The 18,332-nt window shown below is 40.8% G+C and overlaps 2 protein-coding genes across 3 annotated transcripts in view; one reads left to right on the plus strand and one right to left on the minus strand.

Annotated features, from left to right (window-relative positions):
* Positions 1-1,118: 1,118 nt before the first annotated feature.
* On the plus strand, positions 1,119-15,027 carry HELB (DNA helicase B). The gene is made up of 13 exons (XM_042872392.1): positions 1,119-1,305; positions 2,799-3,170; positions 4,528-4,751; positions 5,602-6,474; positions 7,114-7,285; positions 8,114-8,255; positions 8,534-8,664; positions 9,435-9,519; positions 10,511-10,570; positions 11,130-11,334; positions 12,673-12,807; positions 13,030-13,461; positions 13,964-15,027. The coding sequence occupies exons 1-13, from the start codon at positions 1,119-1,121 to the stop codon at positions 14,051-14,053; spliced, it is 3,108 nt and encodes a 1,035-aa protein (XP_042728326.1). The 3' UTR covers positions 14,054-15,027.
* The window catches only part of GRIP1 (glutamate receptor interacting protein 1), a 309,262-nt gene continuing 305,787 nt past the window's right edge, over positions 14,858-18,332 (minus strand). For both annotated transcript variants that reach the window (XM_042872389.1, XM_042872388.1), the window contains one exon: positions 14,858-16,613. In XM_042872389.1, coding sequence (XP_042728323.1) covers positions 16,377-16,613 — 237 coding nt within the window. In that variant the 3' untranslated portion in view covers positions 14,858-16,376. The remainder of the gene's footprint in view (positions 16,614-18,332) is intronic.

Raw genomic sequence — 18,332 nt, forward strand, 5'->3', positions numbered from 1 at the left:
ATAACACTGCTAAGCACTTCCCTGAGCTAATGCTTAGAATTGTTTAAAGGAACTTGAATGTGACTGTCCTGACCCCTTTCCATAGGTCACTTTTTCTCAGCCTGCTAAATAATGGAGTAATTTCATTACCTGTGAATTTAGGCTGGAAAAAGAACACTATTGTTTAAAGTTGACTTGGACAGAAATCAGAAAGGACTATTTCAAGACAACTTGCTGGTTTTCAAAATCTGGAGTCGTGTTTACAGATCTCTTTCTTTTCTTAGACAGTACTTGGCACAGTAACATAGGCAGTGTTTCCAGAAATGGGGAAGAGGCAGAGAACCACAGAGGGACAGCGTGTGATGGAGCTGGAGGCTCCTCGGTTTTGTACAGAGGAAGAAAGCAAGGAGCTTGTTGGCTGGTTGTGCTGGTTCCAAACCACTGCATTAAGCAAACTCAGCGTAACTCTTCAATGAAAACACCTACTCACTGGATGAGGTGAGCAGGCAGAAGTGAAAGGATGGGGCTCCTGTTAAAGAAGGTGTGCTACATAATAACCTAGCACAGATAAACATATTAACTAGTAAGTAGTGGTAGTTTGTTTAGAACATCATACACCAGCTGCTTCCAGCAGGGAATAGGGGGATTTCCTGCTGGTGTGTAGGACCTGTGTGACCTATGGTAGGGACCGTGCTTTAGCAGAGGGTTGGATTCGATAGTGTCTTGAGGTCCCTGTGATTCTGTGGTCCTGTTATATCGATGGTGAACGTGTTATGGCTCGGGATTTTCCTCCACGACGTGCAACGAGCTGCTCTTCGGCAAAGTTTCAGGAAACACAAAGATCTGCGTTAAAAGTGAAAGCGAAAGCTGGAGCCGCCATGTATCCCGGGCTGCACCACAGGGACGTGCAGGTGGCTTTAAGCGAGGATCTTATGAAAAACTCGCACATCGGTTATGCAAAACATTACCCTGCGTGGGGGAGGAGTGCAGCGAGGTGAAATGTATCGGATACGGTGGAGATCTCAGGTGAAGACCCGGCGGTTTCGCGAGTTCCACCGCCGCAGGGAGGGGAGCGGGGCCGCGCACTCCGCACCCCGCACCGCCCGCCGTCCCCGCCCCGTTCCTTTCCGCGGCGCGACATGGCAGGCACGGGGCGCGGGGCGCCGGCGGAGCTGTGGGGGGTGCTGCTGCCTCCGCGGCGGGCGGCCGAGGGCTCGGAGGACGAGGAGGACGAAGAGGTCGAGGAGGAGCCGTACTTGGCGGAGGCCGCGCTGCTGGAGGCTTCCGGGAGGGAGCTGGCGGCCGCCCTGCCCCCACGCCGAGCCGGTGAGGGGAAGCGGGAGCGAGAACGGGGGCGCCGGGCTGCCCGGCACGGAGCTCTGGGCGATGGAACGGCAGGCCCTGCTCCGGCATGGCGGCGGCGCGGAGCCTGCGCGGGCAGCCGCGCTGCTTTGGCCGGGCTTTGTGGTGACTGTTAGCTATCACCTAGAAACTCACTGTCCTTCCCCGGTTTCTGATTTCGTAAGGAGGCGCAGTGCCTTCTGCACTCGTGTGGGCCTGTGCTGCACATAACGGCCAATTAATTAATTACCGTAATGACGTGGAGGAGTGATGATAGGATCGTTTGAGTCGGAAGGGACCCTTAAAGGCCATCGATCTCCCTGCAGTGAGCGGGGACACCTGCGCTCCATGGCACGCCCAGAGCCCCCCCAGCATGACTAACCATAGTTGGCCTTAGGTCTGCTCCTCCTACGGGTGGACGTCAGAGCTACTCCTTCCCATTAGACACTTCTTATCCCTGAACTGTTTGAAACGTTTCTAAATTCTTCTGAGCAGCAGGGAGGGAAAATAAATGGAAACGTTGTCTTGGAGTCGAGCTCTGATGCTGTGGCTGAGCGAGGAAGAGTTCCTGCTGAGGGGATGAGGGTGGAGAGAGGAGCGCAGCGAGTGGTGAAGAATGCCACAGTTGTTTTAAGCTGGTGCTTGCATGCGTTTTGGTTGACTCACATGCAGGAAGTATTTGGCATGCAAATACATGAAAAGAGCATGCAGGCATTGTGGTATGTAGAACCATAGGATCACCAAGGTTGGAAAAGACCTCCAAGATCACTCTGTCCCATAGACATCTACCACCAGTATCTCTCACTAAACCATGTCCCTCAATACAACGTCTGAAAGTTTCTCCAACACTTCCAGGGTCGGTGACTCCACCATTTTCCTTGAGCTGCCCATTCCGGCACCTGGCTACTCTATCAGGGAAGAAGTATTTCCTAACGTCCAACCTGAATCTCCCCTGGCACAACTTGAGGCCATTCCCTCCAGTCCTGTTGCTCTACTGTGCTTTGTGACAAGCTTGTCCAGAATTTCAAACTATCTTGGTATATATGGTATAAGCTAGATGTTAAACTGTATGTTAACATCTTTAACTGATTAGAAAAATATTCTTACACTTAATTTTGTAGTTCTCACACTTAGAGAAGCCGTTTTAGTTCTTGTTTCTCAGGTTGGTTGTAATTTCATTTTTAAATACTACCGACAAGACTGACATTAGGATTTTCATGAAAACTTATGCTTCTTTCCTTTTATTGCTGTAATTTACTGTACAAAAGATAAAAATAATCTTCCTGGACAGCTTGATCTAGTATCTGATTTAGCGGGTGGCAACCCTGCCTGCAGCAGGGGGTTGGAAGTAGATGTTCTTTGAGGTCCCTTCCAAGCCAAGATGTTCAATGATAACCAAAACTCTCCTAACTAAAGTAAACTTTTATTTTTTATGGCTAGCAGTAACAGTTCATTTATTTTTCTTCTTAATGTTTCAGCTATTATACAAGAGAGCTCCAAAAAGGAGTATGAAGTAGTTGGACGTTTTCCATTAGTTGGCCCCTGGTGGACAGTTAATGTTAAAGTTAAAAAAGGGGGGTCAAAGTATTTTGTTCAGGGATATCCATCCTATTTTCTTCGAACCAATATAGAAGACAACAACCGAGAAGTCTTCTCACTTTTTCTCAAGGAATGTGGAGTTCCTGAGTATTTTAAGAAGTTGTTTTTTGCCTGGCTACCTGCAAAATCTACACTAAGTTTTGAAAATCTTGAAGAAAAACTAAAACAATTCCAAGTTGCGCACTTATCGACAGGGAAGAAACAAGGAGACACTAAGGATTTTGATATCTTATACTACGTTTGGAAATCAGGTAGGTATATCATGTGATATTTTGAGAGTTTTATGAGCTAACGGGTGAATTTGAACTCCTCCCATCAGCAGGCTGGGGAGCAAAGTGAGGAAGCACTGGAGTGTCTCCACATGGAGACATTTCAGGCGTACTGAGGATCCTGGTGGGAATGATGATGTTGTGAGTGTATGAGTGTTAGTGAATGAATCAGTAGTGTGCTTCTGAAGCAAGCATCTATTCTGTTCCTTCTGATACTGTGATTCAACTTAAGTGTTCTATCTGCACACATAAAATATGCAAACCACTAACAGGCATTCGGTGTGTGGGACCAGACTATAAATGAAGTCTTCCACTACTTACTTGTTTACTGAACTACAGGTTGGAGGTTACAGTTCTGGAAGTCAGGTCATGTCAGATAAGAGAGTTCATAGCTTCTGTTAGATCTGAGCTGACTTTCCTCCAAATCATGTATGTGAGGAAAATTTTCACAATTCTGTGGACTTTTTATTCTGTTTTTGTGATGATAGACAAATTCTTAGTACTGCTTACAGACTTCACATCTTTCCATGACTTTGAAGAGATTGGCCTGTGTACTGATTGGAGCTCTGGTCTGAATTCTGATCATAGAGCTCTGAACTAGAACTCTACATGAGTTGTCATGGGATATATGGATCACTTCTGATTGTTTAATATGTTGGTACTTACCTGTGAAAAAGATTGCACAGTGAGCATAAGTATGCTGTTCTCTGTTTTTGCAGTTGGCAGATTTTTCCCTAATATCCAACTTAAATTAGTTTGTTACTAATTAAACTTTATTTTTTCTCTATATTTGGGCAACAGAAACAACTACTGCCCCACTCCATAGGTCATGTTGCTACTATTGTAGTTCATTCTTCAAGCCGTGAAGTGATTACTTAAGTTTAGGGTCATTGAGAAAACTGTTCCCCACTGCCTTTCCCCACTGGCTTTCCTAAGTTTCTGTGCTGATCTGATATTACAGACTTAGAAGCCTGTTTTCTTGTTCTGGATTTTAAACATTCTTCTGTACACATGTATGAAAATTGCCCAATGAGGTCTGAAAGGACTTTCTACAAGATGCCATTGAGCGTGTAGTTTAAACCAAATGTATGATGCGCATTTTCCAAATGAGTACGTTGAGCTGTAGTTTTTATCTGTTCACTTTTTTCCAAAAGCAGTTCAGAGAGAGAACAGACTTAAAAAAGAATTTGAAAAGGCTTATGAAGAGTGAGAAACTGCAAGAAATTAGAGATGCTTTGGATATGTGGGAGGCAGAAGGATAAAAGCCAGAGTCACTTTAATCTATCTTTGCAAATATTTTTGGATATTGCTTCAAATTTATGGTTTATGGTGCCTACAGTTGCATGGAAGGCAGTGTTGGTAGCCCTGACTTACCCTATGATACTGGAATTCTTGCCTACTCTTCTGCCGCGCCATTTTTGCTCTCTTTTGGATACGGTGTGCTGGCAAAGAAGGACTGAAAATGATGATACGGATGGTGAGACGGTACATTTTGAAGATGAGATACTAACAAAGTTGGATGAAATATTAAAAAACGAGCCATGGAAACTTGGATTCAGCAGGGTAAGTAATGTTAAGAAGGGTAAAAAATGCGGTATTGGTTACATTACATCTTCTTTAGAACACAGTATCCTTTTGATGATGTTCACTTTATTAGCTGGGCATTTCTGGGAGCTAAGCTTAGTTCATTTTGAACTGCATGATTTACTGTGCTCAATTTGAGCAGTTTTTTTTTTTCCAGTTGTTCTGTGGTTAATCAATGTGAAAAGATTTAAAAATCTATTATGTTGCAGTGTTTTGCTTAGTCCTTCCAATAGGAAATAGAAAATTAAGTCAGGCTGAAAGTGAGAACTTTAAGAACAATCTAAAATTCACAAATCTGCTTTCCAAGTTTATACCAGCAAGTGGAGTTTTTCTATTCTTAATGCATAGAACAAGAGCATGCTTTCATAGCAAAGGTAGAGAAGTTACACTTTAAGAGATCATCTGGTTTGTGGTATTCTTCTTTTTAATATTATGGGACTTGTGGCCACCTCTTACCTTCTTGGTGTCCTTTACTGGCACCAACTGCGCTTGCTGTGCAACTTTGCCGCTGTGCCTCGCCTTAGTGGACATCTACTTTAGATGTGAACTAAAGCTGAGTAGTTAAGAAATGTGACTTGTTAATCTCTGCTTCAGCCCCACAAGCTTTTGCTCACATCTGTTCTGACTTGTCTCTAGAAACCTCCAGTTTCAGAGACTCAGCTACCTATCCAGTCTATTTCAGTGTGTCACATCCTTTCCACCAAGAGGTTTTACTGATGCCCACTTTGATTGTTTTGCAAGTTGCGTATACTCAGAGGAATGGTGATCAGCAAGAGTGAAAGTAACATATCTGAAATAAATGTTTGCTTTGATTCTTTTGGGGGACAAGATTACTTACAGGGAACTGAATCTTTCTTACTGTGAGGCAACGTGGGATGCCTTCCGTCAGTGTGAACACCTCCTCCGGAAGATTCCTGACTTGCAGAAGAATGCTTTGATTCTGTATAATAAACTGAAGAAACGCTGCAGAGAAATGGGACACACTTACGAGGATCAGGATGAATTAACTCGTTTTGTATCTGAAGATATGTCCATTGAGGGTGCTTGGCAATCTCTGGAATTTCTGAAAGATGAGAATATAGTGATTAGGGAGAAGACACTGGTGTTTCTGCCTCATCTTTACAAATCTGAGAAAGACATTGCGATGTGTATAGGTGATCTTCTGTCAAAATGCTCCTGGCAACTAGATGTTGATGTGAGAAAAATACTTAACGCTTCTGAGATGTCAAGAGAAGTTGTAGACAGCAAAACGCATGGTATCCAGGCTCATGAAGTGGAACATCTGAAGGAAGATAATCCAGACTATCATCACTGTGAAAATCAGTTCCCTGAAAGGGAAGTGGCATCTACATCTGGTACCCAAAGTAAAGCAGAGGTAGACCTAGATCAGGTGATCGCTATAGAAAAGATTTGTTCTAATCCTGTCACAATCATAAGTGGGAAAGGAGGCTGTGGGAAGAGTACAATTGTTAGCAGCCTTTTTCGGCACTTAAAGCAGATAGAAAAAGAAGTGGAAGCTGCTTCTAAGGACTTTGAAGAAGACCTGGATGTGTCTGAGGAGTGGGATACTTTTGATCGTCACTGGGAGTCCGAGGACACTTGCACAAAAAATCCCTTGAATGTTCTGTTTACTGCACCCACAGGGAGGGCAGCAAGCCTTTTGAGTGAGAAAACCAAGCTTCCTGCATACACTCTGCATCAGGTGAGGATCTTTTCCTCTTTTTTAACAATGTCACAACAGACCTATAGACACTGTTGATTCTTGTTTTGGAAGAAAGCTTTTTACTGAAGTTTCCTTAAGAGTTTTTAGCTATTAGTGATAATGTTTAGGTACAGCTGGCCAGCATCTGAATATCAGTGTAACATTTTGGGAAACCATAAATGAGGCATTTGGAATACATTGTTTGCTGTAACTTTTTTCTCTTTTACTTATATCAAATATGTGCCTTTCTAGGGTATCTGGTCTTTTTAGCTCCTTGTTTTTTCATACAATTTTATAGTCTGTTCCAGATGTAAGAACAGAAATAACTTCCTTAGCTGGCAAAGCTGTTTCCTAATTGCATAGCAATCCTATTAATACCTGCACATATGTGAGTAGATGAGCAGCCTGGGGTTGGATGATGAGATGAATTTCATTTACACCGTTTTCCTACTTACAGACATGTACTGTAAAACTTTATAAATTTAAGTCTCTGTTGTCCAAGGTACCAAAAAGTTCATTTCAGAACTGAAGGCAATAGCTCTAAATACAAGATTAGAATATACCACACTATGGCTATCTTTATAAGACAGTTCACAGCTGATTAGTGCCAGAGCATGATTTATTTCAATTTGTTTCTAGATCATCTATAGTTTTAAATCATGGAGGCAGACTGAAAAAGAAGTGCCATGGAAGTTTTCTACTGTGACAGTTCTGATTGTGGATGAAGGAAGCTTGGTGTCTGTACACATTCTTAGCTTAGTTTTAAAGCTCTTATGTGAGCATGCTCAGCTTGCCAAACTTATTATTCTAGGTAAGTGGAAAAAATAAACAATTAGGAATAGACAATATTTAATATAATTTAATAGCGTACAAAATACAGTAGAAATATCAGAGCTGAAACTAATCTTGCTGATTCTTTAAAAGCCCAGAAGGTTACACTGTTCTCTCCTTGGCTATTTCTGCTCATGCATGAAGTCGAGTTAGAACAATCAGACCCCAACAGTTTTCCAACTCAACTGTCAGTACGAAAGGATCGGTGTCTCTGTTATCTGTTTAGCAGTCTTTTGTCTGATTCTGAAAGTATTGTGACTTCCATGTGGTGGCTTATCACACCTTGCAGCAGGGTGCAAGAGTTGTAAAGAATTGAAAGAATTGAAAGAAGATAGTAGGAATCAGATGTTAGGAGACAAGTTCCATAGGGTCCTTAACACTAGCATGAATTTGTTTTGATTCAGAAGGAAAACAAGTATAAAATGACAATTTTCTTCTTTCTGACAGTGCTTTTTTTGGTGGTCATTTTTAAATAGGTAACTTTCAAAATGTGTCTGGACAAGTTTGATTATGATCATGGTCATAATCAAACGTGCTCCTTTGGCATTGCTGAATGGGGAAAATGTAAGGTTTAAATTACACCACAGTCTGATTCCCCAGGCATGAGGTTCTTAGATTCATTTCATGTGAATTGTGGACACTTGGATTCCAAAGTGTCACACTATGTTGAGGGCTGAGTCTTTGAGTGTTTCTCTGGCTGTTTCTTTCCAATACCATAGGGTTTTTTTCTGTTTATTTTTGCTTGTTTGGTGGTTCTGTAGATGTTCTGTTGTTACTCCTCACAAATACTAACTCACATTCTGTTTAGGTGATACTAGGCAGCTACCAAGCATTGACCCTGGCAACATGCTAGCTGATATCTTTAATAGTTTAAAATCAAGAGGCTTTTCTGTGGAACTGCGAACTAATCACAGAGCTGAATCCCAACTCATTGTAGATAATGCAACAAGGTAGGATTTCCTTGTGGATGTAAGCTTTCTTGTAGTAGAGCTGGTCCCTTAGCTGTGCTCAAGTGCCTAAAGAATCTGTAGCACTGTTTCTGTTGCAGTTTCTCATTGAAAATTAGTATCTATATCCATAGATGCTGCATGTATTAGGATTTATTCCACGTCCCTATGTATTGTATGGCATGTGGGCTAAAATTTATAAATGATGAACTTCAGGCCAGAGGAATACTTCAACTGGAAATAATATTTCTTTTCTACTTTCCCTCCTTTCTGCGGTCCAGAATCTCTCTCCGGAAGCTTCCTGAATTTGATGAAGTGCTGAAATTTTCTGGTTGGAATAAAGAGCTGGCAATGCCAAGCCCTGAGAAGAAATTCATTTTTATTGCTTTGCCTTCTGGTGGGGGTTCTGATAGTACGTGTGTACATTTTGGTTGTGATCTTGACTTTCCCTTTGGTAAAACACTGGCTGTTAGGCTGGAATGAACATTCTGGGGAGATTTTAGTCTTGTTTAGCTTTGTGTATGGTGTAAAGGCTAGATTCATACTTTGAAGTTTGCCTTCTGTAAGTGCACACAGCGAAACTCATAGGTGCAAAGGATCTGCTGTAGAGCTCCAGTTCACCAGTTGGGTTTCAAATTGGGTGTAATGCAGCTTCCATACTGACCCTTATTGGATAAGTGGCATGAAGGCCCTCCACTTTATACACATAAAAAATCTTCAGTTTGCGATTTGGAAAAAAAAAAATAGTGGAAAAAAAACCAAAAACACCTCATCTTGCTTTAGTCACTTCCTCAGCTAACAGAGTACTAAACATACATTTCTTCTGTGAAACTGAAATCTATAGTGCCCTGGTTTTAAGATGTTCTATCCACACCTCTCTTATGCACTGTATAAAAACCTGATTCTGCATGAAATACCATGTATGCAACTACTTACTGGAAGAATAAGATGTTATCTGTTGTGTCACTCCTGTCTCCCATTTTTGTAGTGGGATAACTGCATGATGCTTTTTGAGAAGATTTGTGTGTGTGTAAGTGTATGTAAATACAATTTAAACATCGTGCATTCAAACAAGTAGAAATGGGGCTGAAACAAGAAATGAGCAAAGGCAATTTCATACTGAATTATGTTTTTCTTAAACTGTTTGTTCTTCATCTTTATCTTTTATGTCTTCTAAATCAGACTTGCAAGCTGCCATAAAGGCTTTACTTAAAGAAGGACCAGGATTGCAGGATGCCACACAGTCACAGTTCCTTGCTTTCAGAAGGTAAATGGGCACATAGGCAAACACTGAAAAATCCTTGCTAGCAGCCACAACCTAAAAATAGCTGAATGTGTTGAGCTGGAAAGACTGGTGGTAATGTCATAGAAAGTGTTAGAAAAACAGACCTGTGTCTTTTCTTAAGCTTCTTGCCCCCAGTCTCTTCATGGAGATCTGCTAGATTTTCCTACAAGCTTCACATTGTTTTACACCACACTTTTTACTTTTATGTTTGTCACAAGGACAGACACAAGCAGTGACATTTTGCAGTGGATCCTATGAGACCCTGGCTGTGATGCTGGCAACGAGGCAGTGTTCTTTTGTTTTAATGAAGTATTGAATTGAATTAATGAAGTACCTTTTTTCAGCAATTAAAAATACTATTTGCAGGTTGCCAGTGTGCAAATAAACTGATTTGAGCATGTCAGCTAGTTCACGTGTTGCCAACATCGAATAACTCTGAAATTGGTTGTATCTCTCCAGTCTGCATTCAAGTAGGAGACTATTATTAATGATTCTTCTGTAATATATTTTTAAGTACTTAATCTGTGTTTAAAAGTTAAAATTCCAGGTCTCTAAAAGGCAAATATATAAAAAGAGCAAATCTCCTGGCTAGCTATAATACACCCACCACCAAATATATTTTACCTGGCTTTAGTTTTTCTTCGGTTTCATCTGAACAGTGAATCACGCTAATCTAGGTATGCATTAAAAGACATCACTTTTTTTATTTGGAAGAAACTGTACTGTTACTACTTTATCTTCAGACTCTGAATCAGTGATTGTTGTCAGTTGATGGTGGAAGATCACAGCTGAGATGGACTTTCTCCATTGCTTTTTAATTATATAATTTATAATTAAAATTATATATAAAATATATAAAATTATATATATAAAATATATAATTATATATAACGTGGTGTTGCATGTAATTGCTGTGTGTTTCCTATCCTTTAAGTACATCATGATTTTTCCATGTTCTTGTTTTGCATGGTAGGCAAGATTGTGATCTAATAAATGAACTTTGCTGCCAACACTATTCAAACCATTTAACCAGGTAAGCCACTGCTTGGCAGTTTTCACCTTGCAGAATCTCACTTTGTTTTTGTGTCACAACAGGCCACAACCTAAAAGAAAATTCTGAAACATTTTAAACATTTTTGTTTGCCTCTAGACCTGATTATTTATGGTAGAGGTCGTTATATTTCTTTGTTAGGTCTTTTAATTTTCGTCCTGGACTTTGAAAAGGGAGAGGATAAATTGTTTGCCTGTTGTTTAAATTGTCAGTGACTTCCAAAGTTTTGAGTGATTGTGAAGTAGATAAAATTGACATAAAAACAACTCTGAAGAAAAAGGTTAATTATTCTTCATGTTGTGTTATTTCTAGATCAATACTGAAATGTATTGATTTGGGAGCAGCATTTTGGTGTTTGTTTGTTTGCTTGCTTGAAAGAAGTTTGAGAAACGCCTTTTAGATGTGAGTTGTCTTCACTGTTTTGAGTGTAAGTCAGATCTGTATTCTGACTCAGGTACAGAGAGGGGAAAGAGTAGAAATACTGACTGATGATAAATGCATATGTAGTAAATACGTCTCACTTTTTCTTTCTCTGACCCAGAGACCATAAAAGACGACTTTTATTTCAAGTTGATGACAAGATTTCCTGCATGAGAAATACGTACCTCAAGGATCTCTTACCAGACCCTGGTACTGGACAGGATCCTGACCACCAGAAATGCAGAAATGGAGAAACCACCCTCAGTACAGAGACTACTGAGGAGGGCAAACGACTGTGCAATGGAGATATATTTTTCATAACAAATGTAAGTTGTTGCTGCAGGAATGTGTGCAAATAAATAATGGTATCCAACCCAGTCCTTTTTGAGTCCTCAGAGCAGTGCAATTTTTGCTTGAAAAGTTTAGTCTATAATAGATACCTGATGGTCCTGATAAACTGTTGTGAAATGTTACCTTCTTACAAGAAAGAGGCAGACTTGCAATGGAATTGCAAAAGTATCTCTGTCATTTTTGTAAAATGTTTTTCAGTTGGTTTCTCTTGTTCAGCACTGCGAGTTCATTTTTTGTTCTAAATTCTATAAATATACATTGTGAATGCATTGTAAGTGAAATGCAGTCTTCTTGATGTAGGTAGAAACAGTCTTAGGTAAAGAATAAGGCTAATGTTGCTGCTTGAGTTCCCAGCGGAAAACTAAGCTGCCAAATAAACATACCAACACAAAGACCATGTATTTTTCTCCTGGATTGTGAGTTGAGTTGACTCAGCAAAAGATGCACTGGAAGCATCAGTGTTTGTGCATAGGAAGCAAGGACTGTGCAGGATTGGTGGAAGAAAGCAAGCTTGTCTCCATTTCTGGTAGCAAATGGTTAAGTGGGCTTACTGGTAACGTTTCATGCTGTCCTGGGATAATCTTAGTTTTCTGGGTATTAAAACTTCATATATAGGATTTTTTTCTTCTGCACTAAACAGGACTCAGGGTAGGCCCTGTACAGTGCAAGCATTTTCCTTGAATGTGGTCAGTGGAAGATAGTGATCTCTTGGGCTTAGTGTCTTCTGAAACTGTTTCATTTGGTTGACATTGCAGCTACCTTAGTTTTGGAGAAATACAGACTACAGACACACACGCAGGTGCAGAAGTTAATCAAGATGATCAGAGGGCTGGAGCACCTCTCCTATGAAGAAGGGTTGAGGGAACTGGGCTTGTTTAGCTTGGAGAAGAGAAGGCTCCAGGGAGACCTCATTGTGGCCTTTCAATATTTGAAGGGAGTGTATAAACAGGAGGGAGAATGACTGTTTATGAGGGTGGATAGTGATAGGACAAGAGAGAATGGTTTTAAACTGAGACGGGGGGGGGGTTTAGGTTAGATATTAGGAGGAAGTTTTTCACTCAGGGTGGTCAATCACTGGGAACAGGTTGCCCAAGGAGGCTGTGGATGCCCCATCCCTGGAGGCATTCAGGGCCAGGCTGGATGTGGCTCTGGGCAGCCTGGTCTGCTGGTTGGTGACCCTGCACGTAGCAGGGGGTTGAAACTTGATGATCATTGTGGTCCTTTTCAACCCAGGCCATTCTATGATTTTATGATTCTGTGATCAAACTGATAATACAAGCTTACCACTGAGTGTTGTTATGCTATTTCTTTAGGATGTAGAAATTAATAAGCAGCGCTTACTGACCATCAGCAGCACATACGGCTCCACGTACACTGTGAACTATAAGGCTCTGAAGAAGCTCTGTCATATAAAACATGCATGGGCCAGAACTATTCACACATTTCAGGTAAAAAAAAAAAGCAAAACAAAGCTATCAGGTGGTAAAACTTTCTCATGCTTTCTTCGTGGCAAGGCACTTAATTTGCACTTGAAAGTCTCAAAGCAACTCAAATTCTTGGGATGCAGGATAAGTATCTCCAAGTTCCCTGTTGTTGGAAGCTATCCTTTTTATTTTTTTATTCCTTGATGGAGATGTTCATTTGCTAAGGCATTCTTAAATGCATTTCAGGGTTCTGAGGAGAAAACAGTTGTCTATGTGGTTGGCAATCCAGGCCGTCAGCACTGGCAGCACGTGTACACAGCTGTGACCAGAGGACGCTGCCGTGTCTACGTTATTGCTGAAGAGATGCACCTCAGGAAAGCAGTCACTAACAATAACTTTCCCAGAAAAACTCGCTTACAGAGGTTTTTGAGAGAGGCAATTGCAAATACAAACAACTGCCTGACACAAACATCCTCTCCTCTGACAACGAGCTGGCCAGGTCAAGAGCCTGGGACTCAGCCTGTTTCTTTAATTCGAGATGTTCCTGATCCACCTGAACCTGGAACTGACAGGATTCAGCTAAAGAGCTCAGCAGATCTCAATAAAGAGCACATGGGTAATTCACAGCAGATAAGTCCATGTAAGAGACAACAAAGCCACGCAGAGGATTCTGAGGATGTAAGTATCTCCTTACTTTTGAAAGTATTTGAAGTTCAAATATTGGAAAGCTTAAAACAAACTCTTGTGTTGTCTTTGACCGCTGCAATTAGCCTGGACACTGTTACGATGGTTCTGCTATTCATAATTTCCAACATGGGCAGAGTAATATGTGGCTAGTGAGGAGAAAGAAGTTATCATCTAATAGCAGCCAGTTTATGGATCGTGTTGCTGACTGCAACGATCTTTTGGGGAGCTTTATCCTTCCTGCACAGAAGTCAGCTGTTAGGAGCTGACCTGCTGCGATACATTTATATACAGTGCCATCACTGAAGTAGGCACATTTCAAATTGTCAAATATTTTAATGGGCAAAATACATGCTAATCAGTTTTTTTTAATCTTCCTGTATCTAATTTCTGGGAGCTGTCGTGGGTGCAGACCTTTTGTTTTTTTGAAGCTGTTTTTGGTTCCTGTATTTTAGTTCTGGTTCAAACTCTGATGATGTGCTTTTTCCTTTGACAGCCATTAGGAAAAGACTCCCCACTTGGGACTGCCAGACTCAGGAGCCTAACTTTGGAGCAAGTAACTCCCAGGAAGCTTTTCAAAAGCTGACCTACAATTAACTGTCCTCTTCATGAGTACATCTGTTTTGTTTAAGGTTTCTGGGTAGAAGCTGGGTATGCAGATGACTTTCAAAAACCTTCCTGTAACTGCATTTTCTCTTCGGAAAAATGCATTTTAAAGCGAGCCTTTTATATTTTCAGTGTTTAGTAGAAGATTCCTTGGTGTCAGTCCTCAAAAATCATTACAGTCTTTTATTTTCCTAAAGAAGGAGCTCTCAGGATCCAGAGGTTCACCTGAATAATATACGGGCATTCTTTTGTTTGAGCACTCCAGGCACAGCTATCGGTTTTATCTGTATCTCCTAAAGCTGCAGTACTGATTAGAATCTATGGCTGTGCCAAAAGTTGCAATTTGCTTTTCAGCCAAATAATAAGTTTGCAAACAGGAATTCACATTTCTCTAATGTGGCAGAACTATGGGCATTAAGCTTTGATGGTTTACGAATTTTAATCTTGTTAAAATGAGAAACAGAAGTTGCAATCAGTGACACAGCTACTTTTTCCCACTCGGTACTTGAAAGCAATGCAGAACTTGCTGCTGTTGCTTTCCATCTGCTAACGTTCTTGGAAGTAACATTCCAAGTCAGAACCCAAATAACATCGCCACTTCCTTTTTGTTGTACTGCATGACTTGAGCAACTGTAATTGCTGTGATTAAATGAGCTGAACATTTACTCAAACTTCAGACTTTACTACAATTTGGAGGGTTTGCTTTTTACTCTTGATTTTTTTTTTCATGTCAGGAAAGAACAAAGCAGACCAATACTACCTTTTTTAACGCCCTTAAATCACAGTTTATTTCAATTTATACAGTTTTTTTCCATACAAATATTTGCAACAGTTTGAATTTCAAAAAAACATACATAGACGATAAATATCATGCTATTAAAGTATTAAATTTGTACAAAAATACTTTACAGTTTAATACTTATTTGTTACAAATAAAAATACGTATTTAAGTGACTTATGGACTTTTTTTTTTTTACATGACTCAGCATTGAATGTTCCTCTGACCTTTTGTGGCAGTGCTGCAATATAAATGAGACAGTTGTGTGCAGGGGGCAGGTGAGCTCGTTCATGGATTGGAAACAGCAATAGGGATACAGGTAACAGTTTAAAATGACCAGAAACAGTTCCGTAGGGTGATTGCTTGGATGTGGTGACTCTACAAATGTACAAACCCAGTATCTTTATATTCACCAAGAACAATAATTACCAATAACAACTTGAATACTGGAATAAACCAAAGCAGCTGCTGGTGGGCATATAAAGCAACTGGCAGTATTTTATTGCTTGAGGGGAGTGGAGGGAATCTGTGATGTTTGTAAAATATATTTACAGTTTTAAATTCTAAAAACGTGTTGTAGGGGGATGTTTATCATAAAGAAGGCTGAGAACAAAGCATTTTAAATGGGACACTGGTTCCCCCAAGAAATCGTTTGGCTTAAAAAGCTCATGTAGAACAGTAGAAGTTGATAGGTTTATGGATCATTAAAGAACTTTTGTATCAATCTTCCACTGCTATTGTTTTAAAAATCAATTTTCTTTTAAAACCTTTCTAATTTGTCTGAACATTTCAGTTTTACTCGTCAGTAATCCTCCTTCAGAGGTTTTTAATCCCGCTAAAAAAGTCTCTACTTAAAAAGCCTTGCAGGCTGCAAGACCTGCCATTAAATATTTCATTGCATAGGGAATAATAACATGTGATCTAATAAAATTTATCCCAGTTGTTGGGGAGCAGTGTTCACCACGTGCCACAGCTTCCTACAAGCATTCTGTTCAAACATCTAACCCGTGCTTTGTCTACAGAGTGTCCCCTGCTTGCCAGCAGGACGCAGATCCCCAGAATGACAATGCTGGGCAGCTAATGAGAGCACGGGCTGCAGCACAGCATTCTTCCTCAGCCAGCTGACACTGACTTCCTGATCAAATGCTTTTAAAAATCATGTAACCTGGACACCACTGTTAGGAGTTAACTGCCCTTTTCCCCTCACACAGCTGCTGCTGCTAAAGGGAAAGGACTGTTTCGTTTATACCATGTATAAACATCTCCCCAGTTTCCTGTTTGGGGGGGGGGAAAGGCCCTGATGTACCGTTGCTAATGGTAGATTGTTTAGAATGGAATGACTTAACAAAGAATTAAACTTCTAAAAAAGTGATCATGAATTAATATAAGCCTTGAGACGGACAGACTGACCTCCTGTGCTTTTTAGTGCTATGTTGTATCTGAGCTTATCCTCAGAGAAATCCTAAAGGGATTTAGCACCATAATTGTCTTTCATTACCAAATGTCCCACTAAAATGATTTTCTGCTATAATGTGTTTGTGGGATCCCGTGTCTCTGTGTTCATGTTACCATGCTCGGTCTGTTGAAGAAAGGCATTATTCTGCTTGCTCCACTCCCCGCTCGCTGAAGGCTGTTGGTCTGAGCTTCCTTTCTGAGATGCCAGTGGGTTTCTGCTGATGACCAGTTCCAGCTTATTGCCAGATTCTGCAATCAGGGGCACAACCAGACAGCAGTCAAAGTCCCTGGTACGAACGTGGTTTACCTGAGCAATTAGAAGATTGATTTTAGGTAGGGTTTTAAGGAAAAGGAGACCGCAAGAGAAACAGATTCATCCATGAGACAATGAAGGCTGATTTAAATACTCTTGGTAGAGAACAGCCCAGTACAAGACTACTTAACCATAGCATCTGATCTGAGGGTACAGGTGAAGTTTTCTACCATTGCTTTAACAGAATGAGGCCGAAGCAGGCTTATTTGCCCTGGTTATAGTGGTTAGCAGTGCTTACAATGTCTGCTCCATAAATGATACTTAACAGCACATCATTTTTCCCACTTTCACAGCTTTCATAGTATTCACTGAATGAAATGCCATAGCCCACATCTAAAATTTCAATTCAGGTTTTCTCTTGTGTTAATACAAAAACATTTTAATAGACTAGCTGACCAAAAAAAAAAAAAGTTTTTTCCTCCCAGTCCAACTTGGCACTGCACAGATGTGGTCTATAAATGCAGCATAACAGAGAAAATCTGCCTTTAGTTCTACTGCATAAAAGCCCAGATCACCATGAGCTGCTGCATTTTCCTACCAGTGCCCTAAGGGATTTATTTGGTGAGTGGCACAGAGCATTAAGATCATTTTTCCCCTTTTTCCCATTTCCCCCACGTCCTTTCCCAGTAGGTACACAAAATAACAACTCTGCTTCTCACTGAAAATACAATAAGCCCTGTAGAGTGTTTGGTCCGTAAGTAATGCCTCCTATTTATTTCCATGGAAACTACAGCAGATATGAAGAGCCCAGTAACACTATTTGATTGAGCAGATTCTCAGCTACAAAATGCTATTTTTCAATGTAGTCACCACCATTAGCTATGCATTTTTGCCAGTGATGAACAAGAGCCTGCATGCCACTCTTGTAAAAGTCTGTACCAGCAGAAGTGACCCACTGTCTCATGGCTGCTATGACAGCACTGCTGCTAGGAAAAGGTTGCCTGTGCAGTCCATCTTTCTTCAGCCCAAACAGATGGAAGTCAGATGGTACCAAATCTGGTAGTGTGGCAGGACAGTCCAGCCAAGACTGGCAATGTGTTCTACGGTCTTCAAACTAGCATGGGGCCTGCTGTTATTGTGTTGCAATAGAAAGGTTCTTCTCTGGCCTGACTGGAAATTGGAGCCTTCAGCTTAGTTAGCATCATGATGTAGTGGTCAGAATTAGTGGTTTGTCTGGGACCCAAGAAATCCAGAAGGATCACTCCTTTCCAATCCTGAAAGACCCATCACTTTACCCACCGACTCTTGAACATTTTCACTGATTGAGAATTCATGTTGCTACTCCATGGACTGCCATTTACGAGTCCAACTTGGAGTGGTGTCGTCACATCTTGTCCCCAGTAACGATGCGATCCAGGAAACTGTCACCTTCAGCTCTAGTTCAATATTAGTTCACACTAATATTATTATGTTCATACTAATATTAGTTCAACTAATACTAGTGTTAGTATTAGTTCAAAACACCCTGACAAACTTGAATATAGTGCTCTTGCTGTTCTTCTGTGAGCATTCATGGGACCCACCTGGCTCAAAGTTTGTGATATTGCAACACTGTCATCATAGTTTCCAACGCACTGAAGCCAATACTCAGCTCTGTACACAGTTCTCTGGTCACAATCCACTGATTTGTGCAGATGAGCTTATCAAGATGCTCTTCATTTCATGGTGCAACAGTTGTGCATGGCCATTCAGGTTGTGGCTTGCCTTTCATGT

This window comes from Lagopus leucura, unplaced genomic scaffold (genome assembly GCF_019238085.1).
Source record: "Lagopus leucura isolate 7727_CA_CO unplaced genomic scaffold, USGS_WTPT01 Super-Scaffold_100008, whole genome shotgun sequence".
NCBI lineage: Eukaryota > Metazoa > Chordata > Aves > Galliformes > Phasianidae > Lagopus > Lagopus leucura.